This window comes from Chanodichthys erythropterus, chromosome 10 (genome assembly GCF_024489055.1).
Source record: "Chanodichthys erythropterus isolate Z2021 chromosome 10, ASM2448905v1, whole genome shotgun sequence".
In the NCBI taxonomy this organism is placed as follows: domain Eukaryota; kingdom Metazoa; phylum Chordata; class Actinopteri; order Cypriniformes; family Xenocyprididae; genus Chanodichthys; species Chanodichthys erythropterus.
In genome coordinates, this window is record NC_090230.1 from 20,589,750 (window position 1) to 20,617,570 (window position 27,821).

Genomic DNA, 27,821 nt, shown 5'->3' on the forward strand with positions numbered 1-27,821 from the left:
GGCGGACCTGATGAAACATGCCCTTTATGTCTCCACTCACCGCGACAGTATGCTCCCTAAAACGCAACAGAACCCCCAGAAGAGAAGGGCCCAGTGCAGGTCCAGCAAGGAGGTAATTGTTGAGGCTATGCCCCTTGTATTCAAAGGAGCAGTTGAACACCACTCTGTTTTTGCCGTTATGATGAACCATGTGGTGAGGAATAAACCATGATTCTTCCTCAGGGGTCACAGAGTCTGTTTCAAGTTTAACCACATAATTGCTTTCCTCCAGCCTTTTGATCTCTTCTCTGTATGCAGTAGCCTTAACAGGGTCTTTAGCTAGCCGCCGCTCTGTGTTTCTCAGGTTGGGCATGACGGCGTCTTTGCAGGCATGGAGGTGAGGCATGTCGGCTTTGCGCAAAAGTGGTGTGGCATAGCGCATCACTCCATCTACCATCACTCTGGTGGTTTTGGCTTGTAGCAAGTCCATTGCCTTCTGATCTAATTTGGAGCGTGTGACCAGTCTTTCATTTTTGTGGGGAATGATATCTCCTTGCCAAAGCCTCTCAACGTTTCGGAACAGTTCTTCCATTTGAGGGGTGACGGAAAGGTGCAAACATTGCTGAGGTTGAAGCTGTTGCTGTAGAAGCCGTGTTGGGCCTTGTAGCACCCAACCAAGTCTAGTTCTAATTGCCGCTGGGCCCCCAGGTGGGCCAAGGCGAACGGGCTCAATGGGTGCGAGCAGATGAGGATGATCTGCACCTATTAGAAGGAGGGGCTGTGCTTTGTGTATGGGCTGCAAAGGGATGCCTTTCAAGTGCCGGTATTTCTGCTGGAGCATTGCAGTCGGGTAAGAGTGCTCGGCCAAACTTAAGTGCTCTGATGTAAAGGCGTTCTGAATTTGGTAGCTCTTTTGTGGCAGTGATATTGAACGTACACTAAAGGAAACGGAGGCACCATGAAGTTTCTTGACATCTTGACGGATTGTTCTTAATGCAAGGGTCTCAGTCTGTCCCTTAATCCTAAGTTTCTGAACTGCGGCTGGGAGTAAAATGGTTCTTTCGGATCCGTCGTCAAGTACTGCATAGGTGTTTAGGGTTTGGTTCTTGTGTTGTAAGACAACAGGAATCACTTTCAGCAACACATGTTTGGAACCTTCAGGCCTGTCCAGGTACAGGGGCTCATTTGTGGAACTAACTAGGCAGGTACCCTCTGTCTGAGACCGGTCATTAACTTCGTGAAGGATTTGAAGATGTTTCCCATTGCACAGACGGCAGGGCTTTTTCAGGGTGCAATGTTTTGCTAAGTGTGACCGTCCACATTTCCAGCAACGGTTGTTGTCTTTAATCCATTTTATCATCTCCTCTTTACTGAATTTCTGGAAGGTGGGACACTGGCTTAGGAAATGATCAGTATTGTCACAGTATGGGCACAACACTCTGTTCTGTTCAAGTTTCTGTGCTGTCTTGGGCTGGTGTGGAGGGGATAATACTTGTGTTTGATCAGCTCCATGTAGAACAGTAGCAGATCTGGACTTAGCTACAGGGCTTGATCTTGACTGCACCATTTTACGTCTCTGTTCCTTCTTTGAACTTAAATCCTCACAGTCTTGGCACCAGGATTCAAATTTGAGCCACTCTGCTAGATCCAGTAAAGTGTAGACTGCACCAGATTGATAGGGCATATGTCGTCTGAATGATGCACGTAAATCTGGTGGGAGTTTAGTGAGTAGACGGGCTACATGTGACCCACACTGTAATTCCACATTACCTTCAGGACCCAATGTCCTCAGTAGACCCACAAGAGCTTGGATTTGAAGGGCAAACCTATCGAAACTGGCCAAATCTCCAGGCTGAACATCAGGGGCATCCATGACTGCTGCAATTTTAGTTAGGGCTAACTGGTGAGGTCTTCCAAACCTGTCAGTAAGTGCAGTCATAGTGTCTGTGTATGGCCAAGGGGAATTGAGGAATGAGTCAGCAATTAGGCGTGCTTCTTCAAACTTCAGGTGATCTAAAAGGACCTGATACTTAAAGAGCTCAGATGCATCATTAGGGAGCAGATTGTCAAGGGCTAACTTTAAACGAGAGAACTCGCTAGGGTCACGGCGTGTGAAGCATGGAATTGTTGGTTGTGGGCCCCTGTAGGATGTCTCTGGACATATAGTGCTCTGAGGCCGCCCCGTGGGAGAAGAATATGGCGAATTATGAACAGTGGCAGGCTGTGGGCTTGACTTGTAGGTGTGAATGTCAGCACCTGACTTAAAGGAGCTATCTCTGGGTTGTACTTGAACTCTGCGTGGAGTAGGTTGTGGAATGCGTGGTGCTGGACTTGGTACTGCTATCTGAGGTGGTCTGTACATGGTTCTGGGTAATGGCACTGGAGTCTGGTTTGTCTGCGGTGCTTGTGGAGTTAGTGAGGCTGGTTGCTGCTGTATCATTAAGTCCTGCATACTGTTATGAATAGACTGTAGCTGCCGAATCTCCTCTTTAAGGACCATCTGAGCTTCACGAAGTTGCCTATTTTCCCTTTTCAGGTCTTGAACCTCCAACCTCTGTCTTACAGATGTGAGTGAAGTATCATACTCTTGCTCCTCCTCTTCATCACTTTCATCATGCGGTGCAGTGGACCATCGTCGGTCAGGTTGTCTATCAGCAGTCATTTGGGAAAATGGAGTACTCGTCACTCCACCTGCCGCTTCAATGCTGTAACCACGTGAACATGAATGCGGAGAGTCAGGCTGGTTTATCCTTGCACTTTGTTGTGGTTCCTCTTCTTGCTCAGGTGAATGCTGCATAGGATATTGGACTTCATAGTCTCTGAGATAGACTGGAGGCTGGGTTGTACGACGCAGGCGTACACTCTGTTGGGAAGGCTGTTCTGACATCCTGTCTCCGTGGTAAGCACATCCGGCTCGAAGGACCACAATGTAAAGGAGTTTGCGGCTATGTGCTGATCAGGAAATTGTACTCGCCCCAGAGTGTCAGTAAAAACACATCACAGGATTCAGAATTTTCATCTTTACTTTGTATTTCTTTGCGTGTGTGGTCTGCAATAAACAGATGAATGACATATTACAATAAATAATCACAATATACATACATAATAGCAATTTACATGCCATTCTACATTCAATACAATCCTCAGGGTTTGTACTGCGCTACCGAAATTAACCGCTAGAGGGCGCATGAGGCCCATATATCAGGGATCGCGAATTCTCCATGACTGAGAAAAAGCTGCGTCATCATCATATTGGCAGAGCCACGGGAAAATACGACAAATATTATTAACTTGAAACTGATTAAAGTGCATTACACAAGGGCAGCCAGTATTAACGTCTGGATCTGTGCACAGCTGAATCATCAGACTAGGTAAGCAAGCAAGGACAATAGCAAAAAATGGCAGATGGAGCAATAATAACTGACATGATCCATGATATCATGATATTTTTTGTGATATTTGTAAATTGTCTTTCTAAATGTTTCGTTAGCATGTTGCTAATGTACTGTTAAATGTGGTTAAAGTTACCATAGTTTATTACTGTATTCACAGAAACAAGAGCCGTCACTATTTTCATTTTTAAACACTTGCAGTCTGTATAATTCATAAACACAACTTCATTCTTTATAAATCTCTCCAACAGTGTAGCATTAGCCGTTAGCCATGGATCACCATCAAACTCATTCAGAATCAATGAGTATTTATTTGGATGCATGAGGCCCATATATCAGGGATCGCGAATTCTCCATGACTGAGAAAAAGCTGCGTCATCATCATATTGGCAGAGCCACGGGAAAATACGACAAATATTATTAACTTGAAACTGATTAAAGTGTGTTAACATTGCACAAAGTAACCACAAGCAAGGAATAAAGGAAATACTAACTTAAGTAACTTAAATAACTTTGTATCTCTATTATATTTATGGCTTTAAATACAGCGCGAATGCTGAGATTATGAAGGAGATAAACAACTCGATAATTTACATTAAACAATGCTGTAACACAGCAGATAACTATACTAAAGAGCACAAATATGTAAACAAACTTACATTTTATCATGAACGCACACATATGAGGTAAACTTTGAAGGTTAAATGTAGGACGATGTGCTGCGTGTTCTGCTGGCTGACTGTTCAGGAAGTTTCCTAGCTCGCCACCTAGTGTCCTTTCCAACATCACCAATAAGCTCGTCACTGATTGGTTAAGTCTCCTTAACAACAGGCCAGTTTACAGTGACAGGATGCGACAGAGAGCAAAGACGCGATTGTATGACATGATAGTATGTCCCAAAGCTTGTCTACTCTTTCGCTACACACTCAAAAGTAAGTACTTTTTGTTCACAGAAAGAGTACATACTTTTAGGGCGTAGTATAAGTAGGCGAATTGGGACGCAGATTTCAATTTCTGACTTGAGGATGATGAAGAACATTTTGAAGAACATTTTGAAGAGTTACTGCTGATGACAGGAACAGGTAAAGAACCTGAAAAACAAACAAATAAGCAAAAAAATATCTTTAACAGTAGAGATACTGCATTTGACTGCCATCTGATATACTCATTTTTGAGTCAACTCTCCCTTTAAGGCAAATTGATTTTAACCAGGATGAAAAATATGAAGGAGGAAACTGCTTACTGTTGACTTTAACACAATAAGACTTAAATGTTGTTTGCTGTATGATTCAATTTCTGATGATGATACATTTATAACATCCAGTGTCTTGAAAGCTGATGTTCTGGATGGTGAGATCTGGTCTGACTATTCAGCTGAAACCTGTCTCCGAATCCCTCTTCACCATCACATGTAATCATTTTATTTTCCTTGTTATTAGCTATACATACACTGTTAGACCTTGTCTGGCTTTTTTACAATAAAATTTACTATTGATTGTACAGTTATTTACTGTAATCTACAGTATGTTACTGTAAAGATACCATGAACTAAATTAAAACTTGTGTTACCTCATTTCATTTGCAGAAAACAACTGCCTCAAATTGTCAGAGTGCCATTTAAATTTATGAACTAATTTTTATTGTATAATATGAGCATATTATTGCTATGAACTTAGTTCTTTAAAGTTCAATAAAAACATATTCACTGCACCAGCAACTACACAGTCACCATCTGTTAAATAAAACAACATACAGGCTATAATCAAGATCTCTTGATCTTCTCCTGAACCTAAGCACAGGCTCTACTCTTCAGCACAATGGTGACCCACAAAACTCAATTTTACAGTGAACTACTGGCAACAATATTATCCAGAATGCATCGTTTTACACAGTATATTACTGTTTTAATGGAAAATTGTTTGTTACTGTCAGAATTTGGCCGCTTTTCTACAGCAAGGTCTAACAGTGTAGATGATCTTAAGACTTCCACTGTATCAGATCACCGCTCTGTAGTCTAGAAGCATCAGGGTAAAACGTCACAGATTCTCCCTCCATCACTGAAGCATTTGTTTTCTACTGGTGAAGCTATAAAACACAATATCAAGTTTAAACTTGATATTCCTTGTAATATGTCATTTCTTCTCATCCTGTTGGAGCTTTAACAGGTCAGAATTTTAAAGGTGCCATCGAATTGAAAATTGAATTTTCCTCGGCATAGATGAATAACAAGAGTTCAGTACATGGAAATGACATACAGTGAATCTCAAACTCCATTGTTTCCTCCTTCTTATATAAATCTCATTTGTTTAAAAGTCCTCAGAAGAACAGGCAAATCTCAACATAATACTGACTGTTACGTAACAGTCGGGATCATTAATATGTACGCCCCCCATATTTGCATATGTCAGCCCATGATCGAGGCATTACACAAGGGCAGCCAGTATTAACGTCTGGATCTGTGCACAGCTGAATCATCAGACTAGGTAAGCAAGCAAGGACAATAGCAAAAAATGGCAGATGGAGCAATAATAACTGACATGATCCATGATTACATGATATTTTTTGTGATATTTGTAAATTGTCTTTCTAAATGTTTCGTTAGCATGTTGCTAATGTACTGTTAAATGTGGTTAGAGTTACCATAGTTTATTACTGTATTCACAGAAACAAGAGCCGTCACTATTTTCATTTTTAAACACTTGCAGTCTGTATAATTCATAAACACAACTTCATTCTTTATAAATCTCTCCAACAGTGTAGCATTAGCCGTTAGCCATGGATCACCATCAAACTCATTCAGAATCAATGAGTATTTATTTGGATGTAAACATCCAAATAAATACTGTACTTGCGCGATTAGACATGCTGCATGACGAAGACTTTGTAAAGGTCCACTTTGAGGGTTATATTAGCTGTTTGAACTTTTTATGTTGTTTAAGGCAAGCGCGATCTCCGGGGGCGTGGAGCACCAGATTTAAAGGGCCACACACCCTGAATCGGCTCATTTCTAATTACGCCCCAAAATAGGCAGTTAAAAAAATGAATTAAAAAAAATCTATGGGGTATTTTGAGCTGAAACTTTACAGACACATTCAGGGGACACCTTAGACTTATATTACATATTTTTTAAAAAAGTTCTAGGGCACCTTTAACTCTAGGGGAGTTGGAAAATGAGCCTATTTTTAAAAAGAGTGTTCCTTTAAAGTTAAAAATAATCAGAGCATGAAATACTGTAATAATCCCCATAATCTTTTTAGGATAATCTTTTTAAGTGCTTTTTAGAAATAGGTTGAGGCTGGAGACAACGTAAACTTTCTCAACTTTCAAAAGTTTTAAACACCAGTGAACGCACCAAAAGAAACTAACACAGAACTAAATATTAAAATAATAAAATATATAAAAAGTATGCAAAAATAAACACACTACCACTAAATTATAATAAAATATAGGTTTATACATAATGTCACAAAGTATACAAAAAACAAACAAACAAAAAAATTACAAGAATCAAGCAACAACAAATGCTACAACAGGTTTTAACAATAAGCTGAGCGCCACCTTCAGAAACCATCCGCCTTTAATACTGATATAATCTTCATGGAAATACTGACTTGATACTATAAAACTGGTGGAGTTAAAAATAAGACACACTGACAAAGAAATATCTTGCTAATCTGACATCAAACTTTAGCTGCTCGTAAATGAAATGTATAATGAAACAGAGTAAAACATGAATGATGTCAAAGTGATTAGATTGCCAGAATTCATGCCATCAACCTGCAGTAGAACAATAAAAAAAACATTCTGCTGGATCTTAAATTTATATGACAACAGTTGAGTACACTGTGTGATCTTCTGCAAAGACATCCTGCAAGAAAACAAAATCAAAAATAAGATCAAGAAGGTTCCAAAGCACAAGTTATATTGAAGTATAAAAGAGAAGGACAGTAAAATAACTCCGACAAATGATTGATAAAAACCTTTCGCCATCATTATACCAGTAAGATGAGTGCTCATTTCCTACTTAAGATGGATTAATGATAATGACACCATTTTCTTTAAGAGCTGCTGTGCAGCCAAAATTATGTACCAGTTATCACTGTAAAGCTGCTTTGACACAATCTGCATTGTTAAAATAATACTACTAAAATAATAATACTAAATAATAATACTAAAATAATAATGCAAATAGGCTATTTTGGTACATGCAATGGTGTCGCATTGCGTTGGGTGTATGATAGAGCCATATAAACCAACCACTGTGCTGTGACAAATGCCAAATTATCAAATTACCAAATGACAAAATATAAGTCAAATAAAATAAATGCTATAACAAATATATTTTTATCTCTATAGTTCATCGCTTTTGTTTTATTTTTAAAAGTCAATGCTATTGGTAACCCTTTATGCCTGTATGTGAGTTTTCAAACCTCATAACTCCACCCCACCTCTAGCTCGGCGCCGCGCAACGTCGCGCCACGTCTTTAAAATTCGAACGCATTGTTTTCTATGAGAGTACGCACACCGGCGGCGACATTCGGCGCCTGTCCGCGGCGCCCAGCAACGACTCAGGAAGTTGTTTAAAATCCTGCCGCGCCACACAGCGCCATGTACATTGTTTTACATTAAATGTATATTATATTTCTCTCAAATCATCGTTAATGTACATACTGACTTCACCCTGTGCTGCAAGATACATCAGTTTCACATTCTTAGTTTAACAGCTTGAATAAAGTCTAAAAATGTATAATAAACGTAGCATTTTCTTTCCTTTTGCTTTGTTGTGCCATTTTTCCATGTACACTAACCTCAGTGCGAAATATTAAAGCATAGGCATGTAACGTTTCCTTGTTGACGTAAAACACTCCCATTGTGCAGCTCTTCTATCAGGAGTCGAGTCAAAATTGAGCTCGCGCGTATATAATGTGCGCGGCCGGTGTGAGATACCTGAGACGCGGCGTGGCGCTGCGCGGCGCGGCGCCGAGCTTCGCGTCCGGTGTGCGACCCCCTTAATTCAGTGCCGCATGCAGTTTGGAGATAGATATCTGCTTGTTTGCAATGCTAAATAAAGAACTGAGGTTTGAAAAAAGTACAGCGTTTTCTTTGCGGAAGAAACACTATGTCTATAAAGGCTCATGTTCTATGTGTCTGAAGATCAGAGAAGAGTGTAGTCTGATATTTCTCGTCTAGTTGTAGCCAGTATGCTACCATTTTAAATATGCTGCTTCATCTGTTATATCATGAGATTTTTTCCACATGTATTCAACAAGAAAAACTGAGCTCCCATATAGCTACAATAAACTTTACAACCTGTATGTTAATGAAAACGTAAAATGCGAATAGACTCAGATGGGGCTATGCCAGTGACAAAATATGTCATTTGCTGGTCAGGAACCTCGCAACTCCTTCTGAGGTTGATTTTTATAAAATGTAAATTATAATGACATAATGACACATGCAAACAGTTATAATATGTACATTTGTTGTTTTATCATCATCATCACGAACAACATTATATATTTGACCTTATTGTGTTCCTTTCTACCTGACTTAAGCTCAAGTTTCACATTAAATATGAGTACTACTTTTAATATAATATTGCATTTTATGAATATGCCATTTGAGGCATCGCATGTTTGTGCAATTTTGTTGTTTTAGTGCATAGCGGTGAGCCGTGGGATTTTTTACTAATCAAAAGTATAAAATGTGGCAAGAAAAAGGTTGGGAAACACTGCCATAGACTACAGGAATTTAAAAAAGCCAAGTGAGTTTACATATTGAAAATAAGGAACAGTTAATACAGTAATAAAATATACAGCATCTTACCGTACTCTGAAGCGGACGTGTACAAAATGCTGGTTCAGCATAAAGCATCTCTTCATTAAGAGTGTTACCTGTTTTAATAATAATCAGACATTTAATAAATTAACATACACATAATTAACTTGAAATGGAATATTTATATGTCAATTCTTGCCTTTGTTTCCTGGTTGTTTACAGTTTCTTCGGCATATCAAACCTGCAACTACAGCTATGACCACCAGCAGCGCTATAAGAGCTACTGCCATCATGAAACTTGAACGTTGGCCTGTAAAAGAAAATAGTCATTAGTCTATTATGAATATAATACAGTTTTAAATAAATCATTATGGTTATGAAAATTTGATTTAACATGTTAGGTTTCACTTAAGCAGGTGTTTAAGTAAAGAAGCCTACATTAATATTTTCATGACTATATGATAAAGAGTCCTAATATCTGTCAGGTCTTACAGCTCACAACTTATATTTACAATATTTATATTTTTTCGCAGAAAAACATTTTTACATGATAACATCTGCTAACAATGAAGTGTCAATATTTAAGAGAGCATTAGCAAATAGTAGGGGTGTAATGGTACATGTTTTTGTCCGGGATGTCACAGTTCAGTGCATACATTCAGATGACGAATACAGTCAGTCACAGGGATCCACACTCCAATCGGGAACGGGACGCATGCAGTAATGCAACACTGTTTGCTAACTGCCGTAATAGAAAAAAGAGCAGAGGAAGACACAGTCTATACACCAACTTAAAACAAGAGTTCAGATGGCACGCAAGAGCTTGCTAGTGGTACTGAGCTTTGATTCATTTTTGGGATTCGCTCCACTAGCTTTACAGAAAGGAATATAAAGGTTTCCTTTATTTTACAAAAGCACAATGTTTTTTGTTTTTATTGTGAGTGTACAGTAAACACAAACAAAAATAGACTCTTTACAGTTTCAAACAATTTCTTTGTCATTTGAATAACCATAAATGACAGAGTATTTTAAGTTGTTTCCACTGTTATGAGACAAAATCATTTGGCATTGTGCCAATTTGTGTCGTGACCCCAAAACCAAGTTACGCTCTGAACTGTGACTTCTGTGTACCGTTACACTCCTAGAAAATAGATGAACTGAAACATGGATTAAAAGACACAAAATTTAACACAATTTGTGAATAAGAGATGATGTTGTACCTGAACATGTGTGAGTCTGACAGAGTTGAGAGATGTTCAGATGTTTGGTCTGGTTGCTGATGGGATTGTTGATCACACAGCTGTAGGTGTTTTTATCCTGATATTCCACCTCCAGAGGTAGAGAGAGACTGATGCTGAGATCAGACACACTGATGCTGGACAACAAACTGTTTCCTTTGTACCAGGAGAGAGTCACATGACTCACATCTATCACTGAACACACCAATGAACAATTTGATGATGATGATGATGATGATGAACAGTCTGAAGAGTCTCTGGTGATGGCAGGATCAGGGAGAGGAGCTGGAAAATATAAAACATAAAAGTCATTGACATCTTAATAAGTAGGCCTACAACTTAATGCAGCAGTTTTTGATTAACATAATTAGTATTTACAAGGTAGCAATGTACTAAAATTAATTCCTTCAATATTGTGTCTTCTATAAGAAATTCAGCATGAAACACTCATCATACAGACTCTGTCTTTGTTTGTGCTATTTTTCAATTTCATGTTTTCAAAAATGAAGATTAAATTTAGATAAAATCAACAAATATCTTCCTTTGATTTTACTGATGCTTTAAAAAACTACAGACAGCATTGTATTGTGGTGTATTTGCATATTGAATTGGGTTACACTTTATTTTACAGTACGTGTACTTACAGTGTACTACCCAATAAGTATTATAAGGTAACTAAATGGGTTAAGGTTAGGTTAGGTTCAGGGTTAGTACCTATAGTTATAACTCAGTTATTGTAATTGCTATAAGTACATAATATGTATATGTGGAACAGGACTGTAAAATAAAGTGCAACCTTGAATTGCATATTGTATTATGATTGGTTTTCATTTCCTTTTGTTTTTACTTTTGCCAGTTATTAAGTACTTATGAATAAGCAGATTGATCAGGAGAAGTTTGATCACAGTCTGGATCATCATGGAGAGCATCACTTTACTCACCGTAGACAGTAACACTGAATCTCTGGTATGAAGTTCCTCTGTTTCTGATGATTGTTAGTTTATAAAGTCCAGTGTGTTCAGATCTGATGTTTCTGATGGTCAGAGATCCAGTTTGACTGTCCATCTGGAGTCTGTCTCTGAATATCTCATTACTGTCAAACATATCAATGTTCTGCTTATAGAGTTCAGCTATACGAGTCTCTTGAGGTCCAAACATCCACAGTATCTGATCATTACTCTGTATTTCAGTAACATCAGTGTTTAGAGTGACAGAATCTCCCTCCATCACTGACACTGACTTCACTTCATCTGTGTCACCAAACACACCTGAAGAAAAACACAAACAAACTCCTTTTAAGTAGGATAAATAAAAACATTCAAGATCAAATATATTCATGAGGAAGATCAACTAGCACAAATTTGCACTAAATAAATAACACCATGGAAAGGGACTTTAACTACACTGTTACACCTTGCTGTAGAAAAACGGCCAAATTCTGACAGTAACAAACCATTTTCCATTAAAACAGTAATATACTGTAGAAAACAATGCATTCTGGGTAATATTTGTCATCTTCGAGAAAATAGCCTACAGGAATATACTGTGAGTTAACATCACTCAAAGTCGACACTCAGAGGCTGTGTTCTAAATCACACCCTATACCCTCATTCACTATTCCCTACATTAGTTCACTAATATAGTCCACTTGACAGAGTGAAAGAAAAGAAGTGAGTGAATTCAGGGAAACAAGACCAGAAAAAAGAGAAGAGAAGAGAAGAGAAGAGAAAAGAAGAGAAGAGAAGAGAAGAGAAGAGAAGAGAAGAGAAGAGAAGAGAAAAGAAGAGAAGAGAAGAGAAGAGAAGAAACGAGCAGAAACACAAGAACTACAACTGACTTCAGCCACACTGAGCGTGAAACCAGTTCACAAACCAGTTTGACATTATTTCTTTCATACATGTTCAGAAGTTCTTGTTGAGAATTAACAGATTTGGATGTTGATGTTTTATTGAAAATAAAAATTTATTGAAGTTTGTAGTCATCATCGTGGTGACCAGTGTCTGCTTTAGTTGGGCTCTTGACTCTTCAACATTAGCTTTCTCTGGCTGCTGTAACTGAGTGTTTATAAAACATGTTTGTTACGGCAGGAAAAACAACATGAAGTTGATCAGGTGTTTTGGCCGTTATGATGATGTTGTAATCATCTTGGACTTCTTTAATTCACTGATCTCTTTCTGTGTCTAGTCTTTGATTTAATGGGTATTTTATGTTCATTTTATGTCTGTGATTCAACAGCATAAGAACAAGCAACGTTTCAGTAATCAGTTATTTAGGAGAATATATAAATCCCATAACACACAACATATCTTGAGCTCCTGCGTAACTTGGACAGCAGAGACATCAACAATCAGAATATGAATCTCAACAATGGTGACATCCAGAAGTTTAATGTTGCAATGCATGCTGGATTTCAGCATAGTTCAAAACTCCCAGCATGCACTGCAGCATGAATAAATTATGCAGCTGAATGGTCATTTTTTAGTGCCACCATTGTTGATATCTGTGTGTGTCTAAAAATGTTGCAGCTGTTTTTTGTTCATAGTGTTTAAAAATAAACTCTTTTTAGCTGATTGTTGTTGGAACTCTTGCTGTAGTTTCACAGTGGTAACAATATAAAATACTAGTCTGTTAATAACAACAATGGATAAAACACGGTATGAATTTAGTAAAACAAAAGATTACGTGATGGTTTTGGGTTCACCAACACATAACTTTCAGCACTTAAAGATTGTTTTTTTCTCCAAATTTGTTTCACCCATTACAAATATGACTTGCAAAAATAATTTAAGCAACCAGAAAAAAAACTAAATCTGATAAATAAAAAGTCATGGGTCAAAAGCTCAACTAAAGCAAACATTCTTCTCCTCAATGTTGACATCAAACCAAACATTTCCAACAAAACATCAACATCTAAACTTAATTCTCAAATAGGATCTTCTGTAGAAATAAAGTTAAACTGGTCAGTAATAAGTGTAATAATGTGTAATGGCTGGAAGACAGTTGTAGTTCTGCTCATAGTTGTAGTTTCTGCTCGTATTTTTTCAGTTTTTATTCCTCTTTTCAGTGGTTCTGCTTGTTAACAGCAGGTGTTCATCATTAATGCTCAATCATCACTTAAATATTAACTTAATTATCTCACTGCAAAACAGCGTCAATGTTACTTTTACTCTGTAGTGTGGACACTAGAGGATGTTCCTGTGGGGTTGAAAGGGTAAATGTGTATGAAAAAAAGACACACCCACAAAACGTATTTTAACAGTTACAAACTGTAAGTTAAAAAACAGTAATAAACTGGCAACACTGTTGCCAGTAGTTTACTGTAAAATTGAGTTTTGTGGGTCACCACTGAGCTGAAGAGTAGAGCCTGTGCTTTGGTTCAGGGGAAGATCAAGAGATATTGATGATTTGCTGCATGTTATTTTATTTAACAGATGGTGACTGTGTTGTCATTCATGCAGTGAAAATCTCTTTGTTTAAATTTTTTTTAATAAACTCTAAAGAAATAAGTTCATAGTAATAATATGCTCACATTATTAGCATATAATAAATATTAGTTTGTAATATTTATTTGATGCAGTTGGTTTCTGCAAATGAAATGAGGTAACACAAGTTTTAATGCATGGTATTTTTACAGTCAATATCTGTACAATCAACAGTAAATTACTGGCAACAGTGTTGCCAGTATTTTACTGTAAAAAAGCCTGGCAAGGTCTAACAGTGTAATTAACAAACTAATAACCAGTTAGTAAGTGACCATTCACAAATAAACAAATAAAATAGAAATATGACTGGCTTTTATTATTATTATTATTTCAAAAGATGTTTATGACGTACCATTCAACAGCATGAAAAACAGACCAAAGAAAGATGCGCTGTGAATCATTTTTCTGAACTTCTCAAAAACTCATGAATGAAATGCGTGAGAAAAAACATTTAAACTCTCCAGTGCTCCATTCTCAGGTCTCAGGTGTAGTTCAGAAGTTCCTTCACATTTTCAATAACAAAAATACATCCATATGAAAAATTAAAAGCAAGAAATAATCAAATTAAGATTCCATTAGCTTCACATTTTTTACAGTCCGTTCTGAAAAAGGATCTAGGCGTAGTCTGTATACGCTACACTCTACACACACACACACACCCTCATACCTCCCTCTCTCTCTCTCTCTCTCTCTCTCTTTCTCTCTCAACTGTTATATAGTTTTATCTCTACTAGAACAAAAAGTGCTTAGTTCTGATGAACTTTTCTGTGAATTTATTGTAATTCCACTTATTTTCAAGTAATAGTGTTTATATATTTTATATATAATTTTGTAAAATAATTTAGTCAAGAAGTATTTTTATTTTAATAATTCACCAGTTTACATACTTTTTTCCCAATATCTGTCAACTGAAACAGCAGATCAGTGCAGGGTTATGAAGTTCATCCAATTCTGATCATGTTTTTTTTTTTTTTTTTTTCATCTCAAACTGTTGCTGAGTTTCCTGTATAATTTGTAAAGGGCCCATCAATTAATATGTTTATTTACTGTGGATAAGGACGAAACTTTGGGAGGATCCAGGGTTTATCTGGGAAGATCTCCTCCATCTTTAAACACATTTATATGAACACGTTGCCTAATGTTATATTGGATTATATGTTGTGTGTTCAATACTCTATCATTATTCTAAGGAAGTCATGTGATATGCAAACAGTAGGGATGAGGGTGTGGCACAGCAGACACAGTGGAATGAAACTTGATGCCACATGCAAATAGTTGATCCGGGATCGATGGATATAGATTGCTTTGTCTGTGCACACATTTTCAGCAACACAGTCATGTTTCTTGCCATAATTCACTGAGAGATTCAACCAGACTGAAACTGTCATATAAAGGCTGATTCACACTCACGCCAACAGACGCAGATCACCAGAATACAGTTCGCTACTTCCCAGACATTCCCACATCCTACAAACACTGAATCAACATATTCAATGCCGACCAACGGCAACAGTGGATCTGATAAAACCCAAACATGACTCTTTTATCAACATAGTCTGAATGACTGTGCAAACCACAGAGTTTACATCAGGTAACATCAGGATGCTTCCTCGTATGGATTTAGAAATGTACATTATGTTCACATAGTATACACTAGAGTAGAATGGTAGGATGCTATTCAAACAGTGACAATGTTTGACCCCTAGACCACCAAGAAACTGAAACAACTTTGTTCTTCACAGTTAACATCTAGAGGGTTTTTTTCATTCGAAACCTTGGGTTCTGGTAGGCCACCATTTCCTTCACAGCTAAGACAAAACATCTGCTAACTTTCTCACGATTGGACATGTTCAGAGAAAACAAGCACCAAACCTAACAAAGTGTCTGTTGCTGTTGATCGGCATATGTTGGTGCAATAATAATGGGTCCTGTTCAGTTTTAACCTAACATGAAGCAATCTTATAGTAGACGTACAATGCTGTTTATTACTGTTTATTACAATGCTCTCAAACTCAGACTAACACCACCATCAGGTCAAAAATATTCACAAACTGTTTCCTGCTATTTACTTTGAAATGTTTTGAAACAATATATTTTTTTCCCCAACGTCCCAAAATGTTCAGCATGCTACATTCAACATCTAAACCTTCACCAGTCACATGCACCAGTCCAGATCAAATGGGTGTATTCAAAACCAGCAACGGCTATGATGACGATGAAGCTGTATAATTTTCCATGTTTGTATATCAAAACACGCCTTGAGCAGCTTTGAGCTTATTTATTGTCTCCTGCTGTCAGAACTGAAGCAGGTTTTCATTTTTGTATCTCAGTTCACACCTGGTTCACAAAAATAAAGGGCCAGTAAATGTGATCATTCAGCCGGGACTTTCATTCCTTTTGTTCTGAAATAAAAGCTTGACTCGGTTCATTCACTTGAATACAAATGACATTTATAGGCCATATTTATTTGCGTCATCAACACAAGCATGAATGTTCCATAGTAAATACTAAACAATCTATTTTCAAACTAATCTTTTAGCTGTACTAAAGTATGCAATCTAGTTCCCACAACGTTCTGACAACATTAGTTTCCAGTGAGGCTCAGAGGTCTGGTAAAGGAGTTTCATAAGAGCTATGAACAGACGCAGCTCTTCACCCACTCATACACCTTATACACACTAACACTCAAGTGCACTCTTGTGTGCCCAACAATAGGTACACCAAAATACCACCCGCTGCATTCAACCAACAACAACAAGAAACACTTGATAGCCTTTACTGACCTAAATAGTCCTGACTTCTGACCACAGGTATCACTCTGACAAACCGAGCTGTTAGTAAAGACACAAAGAAGCTAATGTTCATACATTTAAAAAAAAAAAAAAACTGCGTGAATTTAAAAGCATCATGAGAAAAAAATGTTGTGCTAAGTATGTCAAGTTTAATAATGCACCAAAGCTGCAATAACCGTATGTTCGGCAGATGAAATGTATACTATTTAATGACTTATATATTGATAGATTTTGTATGTGTGTGAGCCCAGTGGTCCATTCAGATTTATAGACCATAGAAAATGATGGGTGTGAACCAAACAAAGGAAAAGCATTACTCAGGAAGTTCCGGTAGGGTAACTTGTGTATTACAGGATTTCCAGTGGGAGGTCCAGTGCTGCATCTGTTGTTCAAATCTTTCACAAAGCTGTGGGTTAAGACTCTTTGAATATATGTATGTATATATATATATAAAAAAAAAATATATATTACTTTTTCATGACCCATGTAGATTTGTCACTGGTTTTAAAGCACTTTTCATGCTCTCAAATGATAAAAATATAATGCTTATCGACAGCTAGACGGAAATCTCTCTGGTGTCTTTCTGTCCCATAATAATTATCTCTAGGAGTTCCCAAACACATTCTTGGAGCCTCCCCAACACTGCGTGTTTTATATGTCTCCTTAATGGGTGTGTCAGAAAAAGGAGGCATGCAAAATGTGCAGTGTTGGGAAGGCTCCAGTAATGTGTTATGGAGCCCCTCCTCTAGAAATTCAGTACAGATTGAAAACAAACACTATACTAAAAAAAAAAAAAAAAAAAAGAAAAAAAAAACATATAGAAAGGAAGGATCTGCTTCTGTATGTCTGTGACGGTTGTCCGGTTATTATGCTCTTTGTCTTGTGATTGTACAATACAAGTCTTTCTGAACCACAATTTCCCAAATACAATGTTTACTGTGCATTTTGCACTTGGTTTAACACTTACATTGTTGCTAGTCCATGTGATTCACTGGAACTGTTTTTCACACTGGCAATTTCCATAATATATGAGCTAATACTTCACTTTTCTTCTGTACAATCATATCGAACGTCTCCATGAAATTCTTCACTCAAATGCTTTTTTTTTTTTAATTTTCTTTGTTTGTTTTCTTCCTACACACAACATAGTTCCTGATCTGCATGTAAATCATCATATTTCCATGACCACTAAACAAACATCGAAAACAAAAGAGCAAAACACTCCGTCTGTTGAAGGGAAAATCAAACAGCAACACATGGAACATTTTGTGATGTAAACCTTTCTCACCATCAGTGACTGTTGAGGAGGAGGAGTAATCTATCATGGAGGCTGAATCACTTTCAATGATAGGTCAAGGTTTGGCTGGTTGTCATGAAGCCCCTGCTGGTACATGATGTAACTACACCAACATGGTCTATGAAAACGTCTCGGGTTACTTGTGTAACCCTGGTTCCCTGAATAAGGGAACGAGATGCTACGTTGAAACGACGTGATGGGAACCCTCTGCGCATTGCGTCGTGAAGCACTTCTGTATCCAACCAATGATGAGACGGGACGTCAGAGGCGGGTGACGTCACGGACCAGGAAGCTATAAAGCACACCCAGAACAAAGAACGCTAGCTTCTGGAATATGTCTGAAGTAAGCGCTCATAGGTATGCCGGGGGTCCTATCCCAACTAGGCTGTACAGCCAAATACATGTCTGTTATCTTGTTGACAGTACCGCTGAACCTGGAGTGGAGTTAATATCTAGATTGTAAAATCTAATAAAAGTGTGCTGGGATGACCATCCAGCTGCATCACAAATATCCGACATGGGAACTCCTGACGCCAGGGCCTTAGAGGCCGCCATACCCCTTGTAGAATGAGCCCGGACCACCAAAGGACATGGTTGTCCGGCTGCTTTGTAAGCAAGAGAAATGGCCTCGACCACCCACTTGCTCATCCTCTGCTTAGACGCTGGGCCCCCTTTCTTAGGGGACCCATAACATACAAACAATTGGTCTGTCTTACGCCACAGGGCAGCTCTGTGGACATAGGTATCTAGGGCCCGGACAGGGCAAAGCAGATTAAGTTTTTCCTGATCCGCACTCCTAAATGGAGGGGGACAAAAGGCCTGAAGTACAATAGGACCCGGAACATTAGTGGGGACCTTGGGCACATAGCCCGGTCTAGTGTGTAGGAATGCCTTCACCATTCCTGGTGAAAATTCCAAACATGATGGCAAAACTGATAACGCCTGCAGGTCTCCAATTCTTTTAAGAGACGAGATTGCCAATAAAAATATGGTCTTGAGTGAAAGGAACTTCTCAGAAACTTGTTCTAATGGTTCGAAAGGTGCCTCAGCTAACCCTTCTAACACTACCGCCAAATCCCAGGCTGGAGTCCTAGAACGTACCACAGGTCTCAGTCTTAGAGTGCCACAGAGGAAGCGTATTACTAGGGGGTCTCGACACACAGAGGAACCCCCTAAAGAAACATGAAATGCAGAAATAGCTGCAACATAAACCTTTAGTGTTGAGTGAGTTAACCCTTCCAAGAATTTTTCTTGGAGGAACTGAAGCACCGAATTTACAGGTGCGTGGACAGGGTCCGTTCCGTGTTGATTACACCAAGCAACAAACAACTTCCATTTGTATAGATATAACTTCCTCGTGGAGGGAGCTCTGGAGTTGAGAATGGTCTCCACAACCTCGGTTGAGAGACCAGAGTCTATGAACCTGGCCCCCTCAGAGGCCAGGCCCACAGTTTCCATAATTCCGGGCGAGGATGGAGTATCGTACCGCCCGCTTGTGACAGGAGATCCTGTCTGAGTGGAAGCTCCATCGGGGAGCCGTCTAGTAGAGATATTAGGTTTGCAAACCAAAACCTTGTCGGCCAGTATGGGGCCACCAGTATTAGACTGACCCCGTCCTGGTGGATTTTCTCCAGTACTCCTGGGAGCAGAGCAACCGCGGGGAAAGCGTACAGACATAGCCTCGGCCACGTCTGCACCATGGCATCCAGCCCTAGAGGTGCTGGGTGCGTTAGAGAGTACCATAGTGGACACTGAGTCGACTCTTTTGAGGCAAATAGATCGACTTCCGCTCGACCGTACTTCTGCCATAGGAGCTCGGCCACCTCGGTGTGGAGTCTCCACTCCCCGGGCCTCGGCCCCTGTCTCGACAGGGCGTCTGCCCCCACATTCTGATTCCCTGGGATATATGCCGCTCTGAGCGAGAGGAACTTCCCTTGGGACCACAGGAGGATCTGACGTGCCAAGTAGTATAGTTGGCGAGACCGTAGACCCCCCTGGTGATTAATATAAGCGACCACCGTCGTGTTGTCCGTGCGGACCAACACGTGATGGTCTCTCAGGTCTGGGAGGAAGTATTTTAATGCAAGAAAAACCGCCATCATTTCCAGCCGATTTATGTGCCAGGAACGTTGATGGTCCTCCCAGAGACCCCGAGCCGAGCGACCACTCATGATCGCTCCCCAGCCCGTGAGGGAAGCATCTGTCGTAAGCATTCTGCGACGACAAGAAGTCCCCAACACAGGACCTTGGGACAAGAACCAAGGCTTCCTCCACACGGCCAGAGCTCGAAGGCATCGCCGCGAGACTTTGAACGTGTGGAGAGGGTTTCTCCTCGAAGAAAACCCCTTGGTCTTGAGCCACCACTGTAAGGGTCTCATGTGCAGCAGGCCAAAAGGTATCACGTTGGACGCAGCTGCCATCAGACCCAACAGTCTCTGAAACTGTTTCACAGTGAGTGACTGGCCTATCTTTACCCCATTCACGGCTCCGAGAATGGAATTGACACGAGCAGGAGACAGATAAGCCTGCATCGTGGTTGAATCCCAAACTACCCCTAGATAGTTGGTAATCTGACTTGGAACCAATGCACTATCCTTTGCGTTGAGCCTCAGCCCAAGCTTTTTCATGTGTGACAGAACAACATCTCGATGCTGAGCTGCCAGCTGCTCCGTTTGAGCTAATATCAACCAATCGTCGATGTAATTCAGTACGCGGATGCCCTGGAGTCTCAGTGGAGCCAGAGCTGCATCCACGCACTTCGTGAAAGTGCGGGGTGATAAGGATAGGCCAAATGGAAGAACCCTGTATTGGTAAGCTTCGCCCCTGAAAGCAAACCTGAGGAACTTCCTGTGAGAAGGATGGATGGATACATGGAAGTATGCGTCCTTCAGATCTATCGCCACAAACCAGTCCTCGGACCTGATCTGTGGGACAATCTGTCTGAGTGTAAGCATTTTGAACTTTAGTTTTTGTACAGAACGATTTAGTATTCGTAAATCGATTATGGGACGCAACCCTCCATCCTTCTTTGGAACAATAAAGTAGCGGCTGTAAAACCCTGACAGCTTGCTGGGAGGAGGAACCCTTTCTATAGCCCCTTTTTGCAAAAGTGTCATAACCTCTTGTTCCATAACCAGAGACTGCTCTGGGGTTACCACTGTGGGAAGAACCCCGTTGAACCTGGGCGGTTGAGAACCGAACTGTATTCTGTAACCCTGTTCTATAATGAGCAGCACCCATTTCGAAATATTCGGGAGAAGTTTCCATTCTTCCGTAAATTCTACTAAGGGAACCAGTCTCTTGAGACTGGCCTCTGGTGTTTTTTGAGCACTTGGCTCGTTGGTCTGGACCGGCGCACCGGTAGACAAACGAATCAAGTGACCGACCCTCCTCGGAGGATAGGTGGGAACCGCTGCGCCCTGTCACACACTGGGTGGCAGGGTTGGCAGAACGGCCCCTTGAGGGCACCGAAGAGGCGCTGACACTTGGTGTTTTAATATCAGGACCTCTCCGGAGGGGACTGCCCTCTGAAACCCTGGCCGACTGGCGTCAGGATTTCTTCGAGGCCTTCCGAGAGATAATAACGGTCCTCAGATCCGTTCTACCTCTGGAAGGCCTCGCCTGCGTTGACCGCCCCGGTCCCCAAACTTTTTGCGGGGGAGCACGGGTGGCCACGCTGGCTTTTTGTTGCTCTTTACGAGCAGAGGAGCTGGCTACCGGCCGAGGCTGCTCCCGCCCAGCAGTCTCGGGGGGATTAATGCGGCGGGGAAGGAATCTCTGGAAGGCCGCTGACTGTTTACGTGTCTCCTGGAACCTGTCGACGACTGATGACATAGCATCGCCGAACAGGCCCACAGGAGACAGCGGCGCATCCAAGAGGACATTTTTATCTTTGTCCTTGATGTCAGATAGATTCAGCCACAGATGCCTCTCTGTGGCCACCAGGGCTGCCATAGAGCGGCCGATTGACTTGGCCGTCTCCTTGGTGGCCCGGAGAGCAAGATCTGTGGCTTTACGGATTTCCTGAACCGTTTCAAATGTAGCTTCCCCGCTCTCGTCAATTTCCCCCAGCAGGTCAGCTTGGTAGGCTTGTAATATTGACATAGTATGTAAACAAGCCGCCGCCTGACCTGCCGCCAAATAAGCTTTGCCCACCAAGCCCGATGTTGTTCTTAGGGGCTTAGTGGGCAGTGTCGGGGTCTTGAGGGACGATGCTGACTCAGGCGAGAGATAGCTCGCAAGCGTCTCTTCTACCTCCAGCAGCTCCTCATATGCTGGTGATGAGGATGGCGGTCCCTCATCACCAGGGTCGACGCTTACTACATCAACCTCCTCAGAGGAAGATACATTAAGCGGCGGTGCCTCTCTCCGGGGGGAAGAAACCGCAGAGCGTGCTTCCACCGCCGGAGAAGAGACACTGGGTCTGGCAGGTAAGGGAAGAGATGAGGCAGAGCCCGTCTCAACCCCCTCCACCAGATCCATCTGTGAACCCCATGAATGCAGCCTTCGCTGTGCCTCAGCAACAGCAGGACCGGACCCGCGGGGAACACGGGACGCAGCACTCTCTTCGAAGAGTGCTCGCCGTGATCTCAGGACTCTCAGTGTGAGCCGTTCACAGTGGACACAGACAGCTCCCTCGAGAGCTGCCTGTGCGTGTTCGGCTCCCAAGCAGATAATGCACATCTCGTGTGTGTCCCCACCCGAGATGAATCTAGTGCAGGGATGCACACACTTTCTAAAAATCTGCTTGTCCTGAGCTGTGTCTTTTTGTTTCTCCGCCATTGTTGTTTTCTACACTGAAATATATATATGTATATAGTGATGTGCTTTTAACTGAATCTTGTCCTCAGACGAAGATATCAGCAACGTGGTAGACAAACAACACCAAATAAGACACACAAGATACAGATAGCGCTTACTGAAGACAACAGAAGCTAGCGTTCTTTGTTCTGGGTGTGCTTTATAGCTTCCTGGTCCGTGACATCACCCGCCTCTGACGTCCCGTCTCATCATTGGTTGGATACAGAAGTGCTTCACGACGCAATGCGCAGAGGGTTCCCATCACGTCGTTTCGACGTAGCGTCGATAGTTCCCATGAAAGGGAAGCATTACTCTCCTTACAGGCCTGTGTATTCATTATCAGATAGAACTGTTAAACAAAGAAAGTAAACGATAAATGTAAAATTATTAGCGTTTGCTTTGTGGTTAATGCCAGATGTCGCTAGCGGAGCATAAAAACATAATCATGTTTCGCTTGGTCCCTTCAAAGTCATATTGTATTTCCTCCTAAGTGTAAAGGTTGAGAAGTGCCTGGACTTTAGTTTCGGTCCATCTATCACTGTTTTCCATGTTAACAGAGTTGGTTCTATAGGCAATCTGTGTCCAGTTATCATTTCAGACACGGCAACACAGAGTCGTCCCAGAACCGGCCCACATCTGGTCCGTGTGAAATCCACATGTACCAGACATGGGCTGGATTTGGGCCACACTATGTTGTTGTCTGGGAAACAATAGTGTATTTGTTATTTTGGATCTTTAATCCAGTTTTGTGGTAAAATGTCATTTCTTGAAATAATGTAGGCCTAAAATAACACTGCATCAAAGAACTTTAAGAGAGAAAGACCTCAATTTGAATTGGTAAATATCATTTTAAGTCCCTTGTGGGGAAAGTCAGTTCACTCATCGGCAATATTTGCAATGCCTCTGAGTAGATATATAAGTCTGATATATTTGAATTGGGAAATTCAGAAATCTTAAAAACTGCTTGCCATACATAACATATCAGCAACAAAATTTGACATGAACTACCCCATAAATTTTGTTTCTTATGCTCAAACAGCGTTAAAAAAACCCTTATATTTCAGGCTAGACCAGCCATTGCACATGTGGCTCCAAATGTTGACAAGCTCAGATGTTGGCTCCCTCTAGTGTCATGAGTTTTACACACATACATAGCAAATAATCAGACTTTAGAGTTATTTATTAGTCAAATAATTTCTGTATATTAGTCCATGATCAACATCTTCCTTTAAAACATGACATACTTGCATATTTGGACTGAAGCATTAAGTTAAAATTAAAAGATTCTTTCTAGAGTTTTGTTTTGTTTGTAACACTGATATTAACACATGAAGAGTTCAGTGCAGATTTCTGCTGAGCTCAGAGCTAAAATGTAAATTACAGTGGAATAATTTGAGCATTCGCTGCACAAACATGTCCTGTCTGACAAACTGAACAACTAACCACAGACAACGGCTGGCGGTGGTGAGATTAAAATGAGTGCCAAACTTTCAGAATCTAATCTGTTGGAAAAAGGGAGTCTATATACATAATACTTGAAGAAAGTTATCCGTTAACTTCACCAATCATATACAGAAATAATTTCACTTTTAACAAGTTTTTTCTCAACATTGCATATCTAATCAACTTGACGAATACAATGATTATATTTTTAATTAACAGTCAGAGAGACATTTAATCATGCATCCCTTACGAAAAGAAGATATGAATGATCAATATATTAAATGATTTAATGATATATCTGAAAATATACAGAATATATTGTGTTAATATATTACAATATATTGAACAATACATAAGGAATTGCCGCTTTTCATATATTGAAAAATATGTGACAATATATTTACTAATATATCATAATGCATGTAATTTTATATTGAGTAATATACTTTATAATATATAAATGTATATGTGAACAGATATGTTATTGCATGTGTATAAGTATATTGCAGATACATTTACTCATGCTGCCTGAGAATTACAAAGTGAAATTTCAGCAATGAACCTCCAGCTTCACCATCGACTCCAACATCACACTCTAGAGGAATCACAACCAACTCAAATAAACACTTGTTACAACTGAGGTCTGCAGAAGAGCGTCTCTGAACGCACAACACGTCGAACCTTGAAGCAGATGATCTACAGCAGCAGAAGCACTGGTGTCACTCCTGTCAGCTAAAGACTGGAAACTGAGGATACAATTCACACAGACTCACCAGCACTGGACAATAGAAGACTGGAAAAACGAAAGTTAGAAATTAGAAAATTATTTTGATACACAATATTATTCTTCACTGAATGTGCTGATAGTTCACAGCTGTCTCTGTTCTGCCCACATCCAGAAATGATTTCTGTTTGAGACGGAGAGAAACATTCATATCACAAAATAATAAGTAATCTGATCTATAACCAAAACCCTGTTGAATAGGCTGTAACCGAGAACCAGATATAAATTGATCAAAATATCCATGAGCCGAATGATGAGTGGTTTCATTCGCGGGTCTAAGTTCATTTTTCCACCAGTGTGGGTGAAAGTATCCTATAGTATACTCTGACAGAGACTCCCACAGAGTGATCAGATAAAGTGTTCACTGACCTGTGGCAGATCTCTCATCTGAAGACAGTAGATGATCTGTGTGTATTCAGACTCTGTGATTTTCAGATCTACAAAGACATTAATATGTGGATCAGTGTGAGGAGAATCTGTGTAATAACATATACAGTATCTTACTGTACTTTGAAGCAGACGTGTACAGAACGTTGGCTCAGCGTAATGCATGTCTTAGCCATTTTAATAATAATCAGACATTTAATCAATGAACACACACATAATTAACTTAAAATGGTCATTTTAAAAATATATATATTTTTGCAAATCAATTCTTGCCTTTGTTTCCTGGTTGTTTACAGTTTCTTCGGCATATCAAACCTGCAATTACAGCTATGACCACCAGCAGCGCTATAAGAGCTACTGCCATCATGAAACTTGAACGTTGGCCTGTAACAGAAAATAGTCATTAGTCTATTATGAATATAATACAGTTTTAAATAAATCATTATGGATATGAAAATTTGATTTAACATGTTGGGTTTCACTTAATCAGGTGTTTAAGTAAAGAAGTCTACATTAATATTTTCATGTCTATATGATAAAGAGTCCTAATATCTGTCAGGTCTTACAGCTCACAACTTATATTTACAACCATTAAAAATGATTTGATGAACACTATTTGTTTTACTATGTTAATTAATGTATTTCCTACTGAAACAGGATGTTTTGGTAAGACAAATAAATTTACGTACATTTTTAAACTGCCAATAAGCTTCAAGTTATTACAAATGTCACACCATGATTGGCTACTTGCTAGTTGAAAGCAGGCTGTATATATGAATTTGGTGGTGGAATAAATGACAGAGTATTTTAAGTTGTTTTCTGCTGTTATAATGAGACAAAATCATTTGGCATTGTGCCAATTTGTATCGTGACCCCAAAACCAAGTTACGCTCTGAACTGTGACTTCTGTGTACAATTACACTCCTAGAAAATATATGAACTCAAAGCAAACATGCATTAAAACCCACAAAATTTAACACAATTTTTGAAGAAGAGATGACGCCGTACCTGAACATGTGTGAGTCTGACAGAGTTGACTGATGTTGTCCAGATGTTTGGTCTGGTTTCTGATGGGATTGTTCAGCACACAGCTGTAGGTGTTTTTATCCTGATATTCCACCTCCAGAGGTAGAGAGAGACTGATGCTGAGATCAGACACACTGATGCTGGACAATAAACTGTTTCCTTTGTACCAGGAGAGAGTCACATGACCCACATTCACAGCTGAACACAACAGTGAACAATTTGATGATGAAGAAGAACAGTCTGAAGAGTCTCTGGTGATGGCAGGATCAGGGAGAGGAGCTGGAAAATATAAAACATAAAAGTCATTGACATCTTAACAAGTAGGCCTACAACTTAATGCAGCAGTTTTTGATTAACATAATTAGTATTTACAAGGTAGCAATGTATTGAAATTAATTCCTTCAATATTGTGTCTTCTATAAGAAATTCAGCATGAAACACTCATCATACAGACTCTGTCTTTGTTTGTGCTATTTTTCAATTTCATGTTTTCAAAAATGAAGATTAAATTTAGATGAGAGGAACAAAATCTCCCTTGGATTTTACTGATGCTTTAAAAATCTACAGACTGCATTATATTGTGTTGTATTTGCATATTGAATTAGGTTACACTTTATTTTACATTATGTGTACTTATAGTGTACTACCCAAAAAAGTACTGGGTAATATAATGTAACTAAATGGGTTAAGGTTAGGTTAGGTTCAGGGTAAGTACCTATAGTTATAACTCAGTTATTGTAATTACATAATATGTATATGTGGAACAGGACTGTAAAATAAAGTGCACCCTTAAATTGCATATTGTAATTTGATTGGTTTTCATTCTTATATCAGTTTATTCATCTGAACTGCATTTTTTTATTAACCTCTGTTCTTTGCAGCAATTTCCATTTAGGAAGTGCAAAAGAATATCATATTAACAATTTATTTATAAACTCAATGTAGAAAATAGGTTTTGTTTTCACTTTTGCCAGTTATTATGAATAAGCAGATTGATCAGGAGAAGTTTGATCACAGTCTGGATCATCATGGAGAGCATCACTTTACTCACCGTAGACAGTAACATTGAATCTCTTGTATGAAGTTCCTCTGATGTCACTGATGATCAGTAGTTTATAAAGTCCAGAGTGTTCAGTTCTGATGTTTCTGATGGTCAGAGATCCAGTTTGACGGTCCATCTGGAGTCTGTCTCTGAATATCTCATTACTGTCAGATATATCAATGATCAGTTTATGGATTTCAGCAATACGAGTCTCTCGAGGTCCAAACATCCACAGTATCTGATCATTTCTCTGTATTTCAGTAACATCAGTGTTTAGAGTGACAGAATCTCCCTCCATCACTGACACTGACTTCACTGCATCTGAATCACCAAACACACCTGAAGAAAAACACAAACAAACTCCTTTAAGTAGGATAAATA

General features: G+C 39.7%; 1 protein-coding gene across 3 annotated transcripts; it reads right to left on the bottom strand.

Moving 5' to 3' along the window:
• Positions 1-6,841: 6,841 nt before the first annotated feature.
• LOC137027885 (CD48 antigen-like) lies at positions 6,842-27,738 on the bottom strand. 3 transcript variants are annotated; one of them, XM_067396480.1, is made up of 7 exons: positions 14,757-14,933; positions 14,222-14,371; positions 11,329-11,655; positions 10,370-10,672; positions 9,349-9,459; positions 9,198-9,265; positions 6,842-7,239 (listed from the first exon to the last, which is right to left on the bottom strand). In XM_067396480.1, exons 2-7 carry the CDS (start codon positions 14,268-14,270, stop codon positions 7,192-7,194), a joined length of 906 nt encoding a protein of 301 aa, XP_067252581.1. In that variant the 5' UTR covers positions 14,271-14,371; positions 14,757-14,933; the 3' UTR covers positions 6,842-7,191. The 3 variants fall into 3 exon arrangements, with proteins under 3 accessions (XP_067252581.1, XP_067252579.1, XP_067252580.1); XM_067396478.1 differs by lacking the exons at positions 14,222-14,371; positions 14,757-14,933 and adding an exon at positions 27,450-27,738; XM_067396479.1 differs by lacking the exon at positions 14,757-14,933 and having other exon boundaries at positions 14,222-14,474.
• Positions 27,739-27,821: the final 83 nt, after the last annotated feature.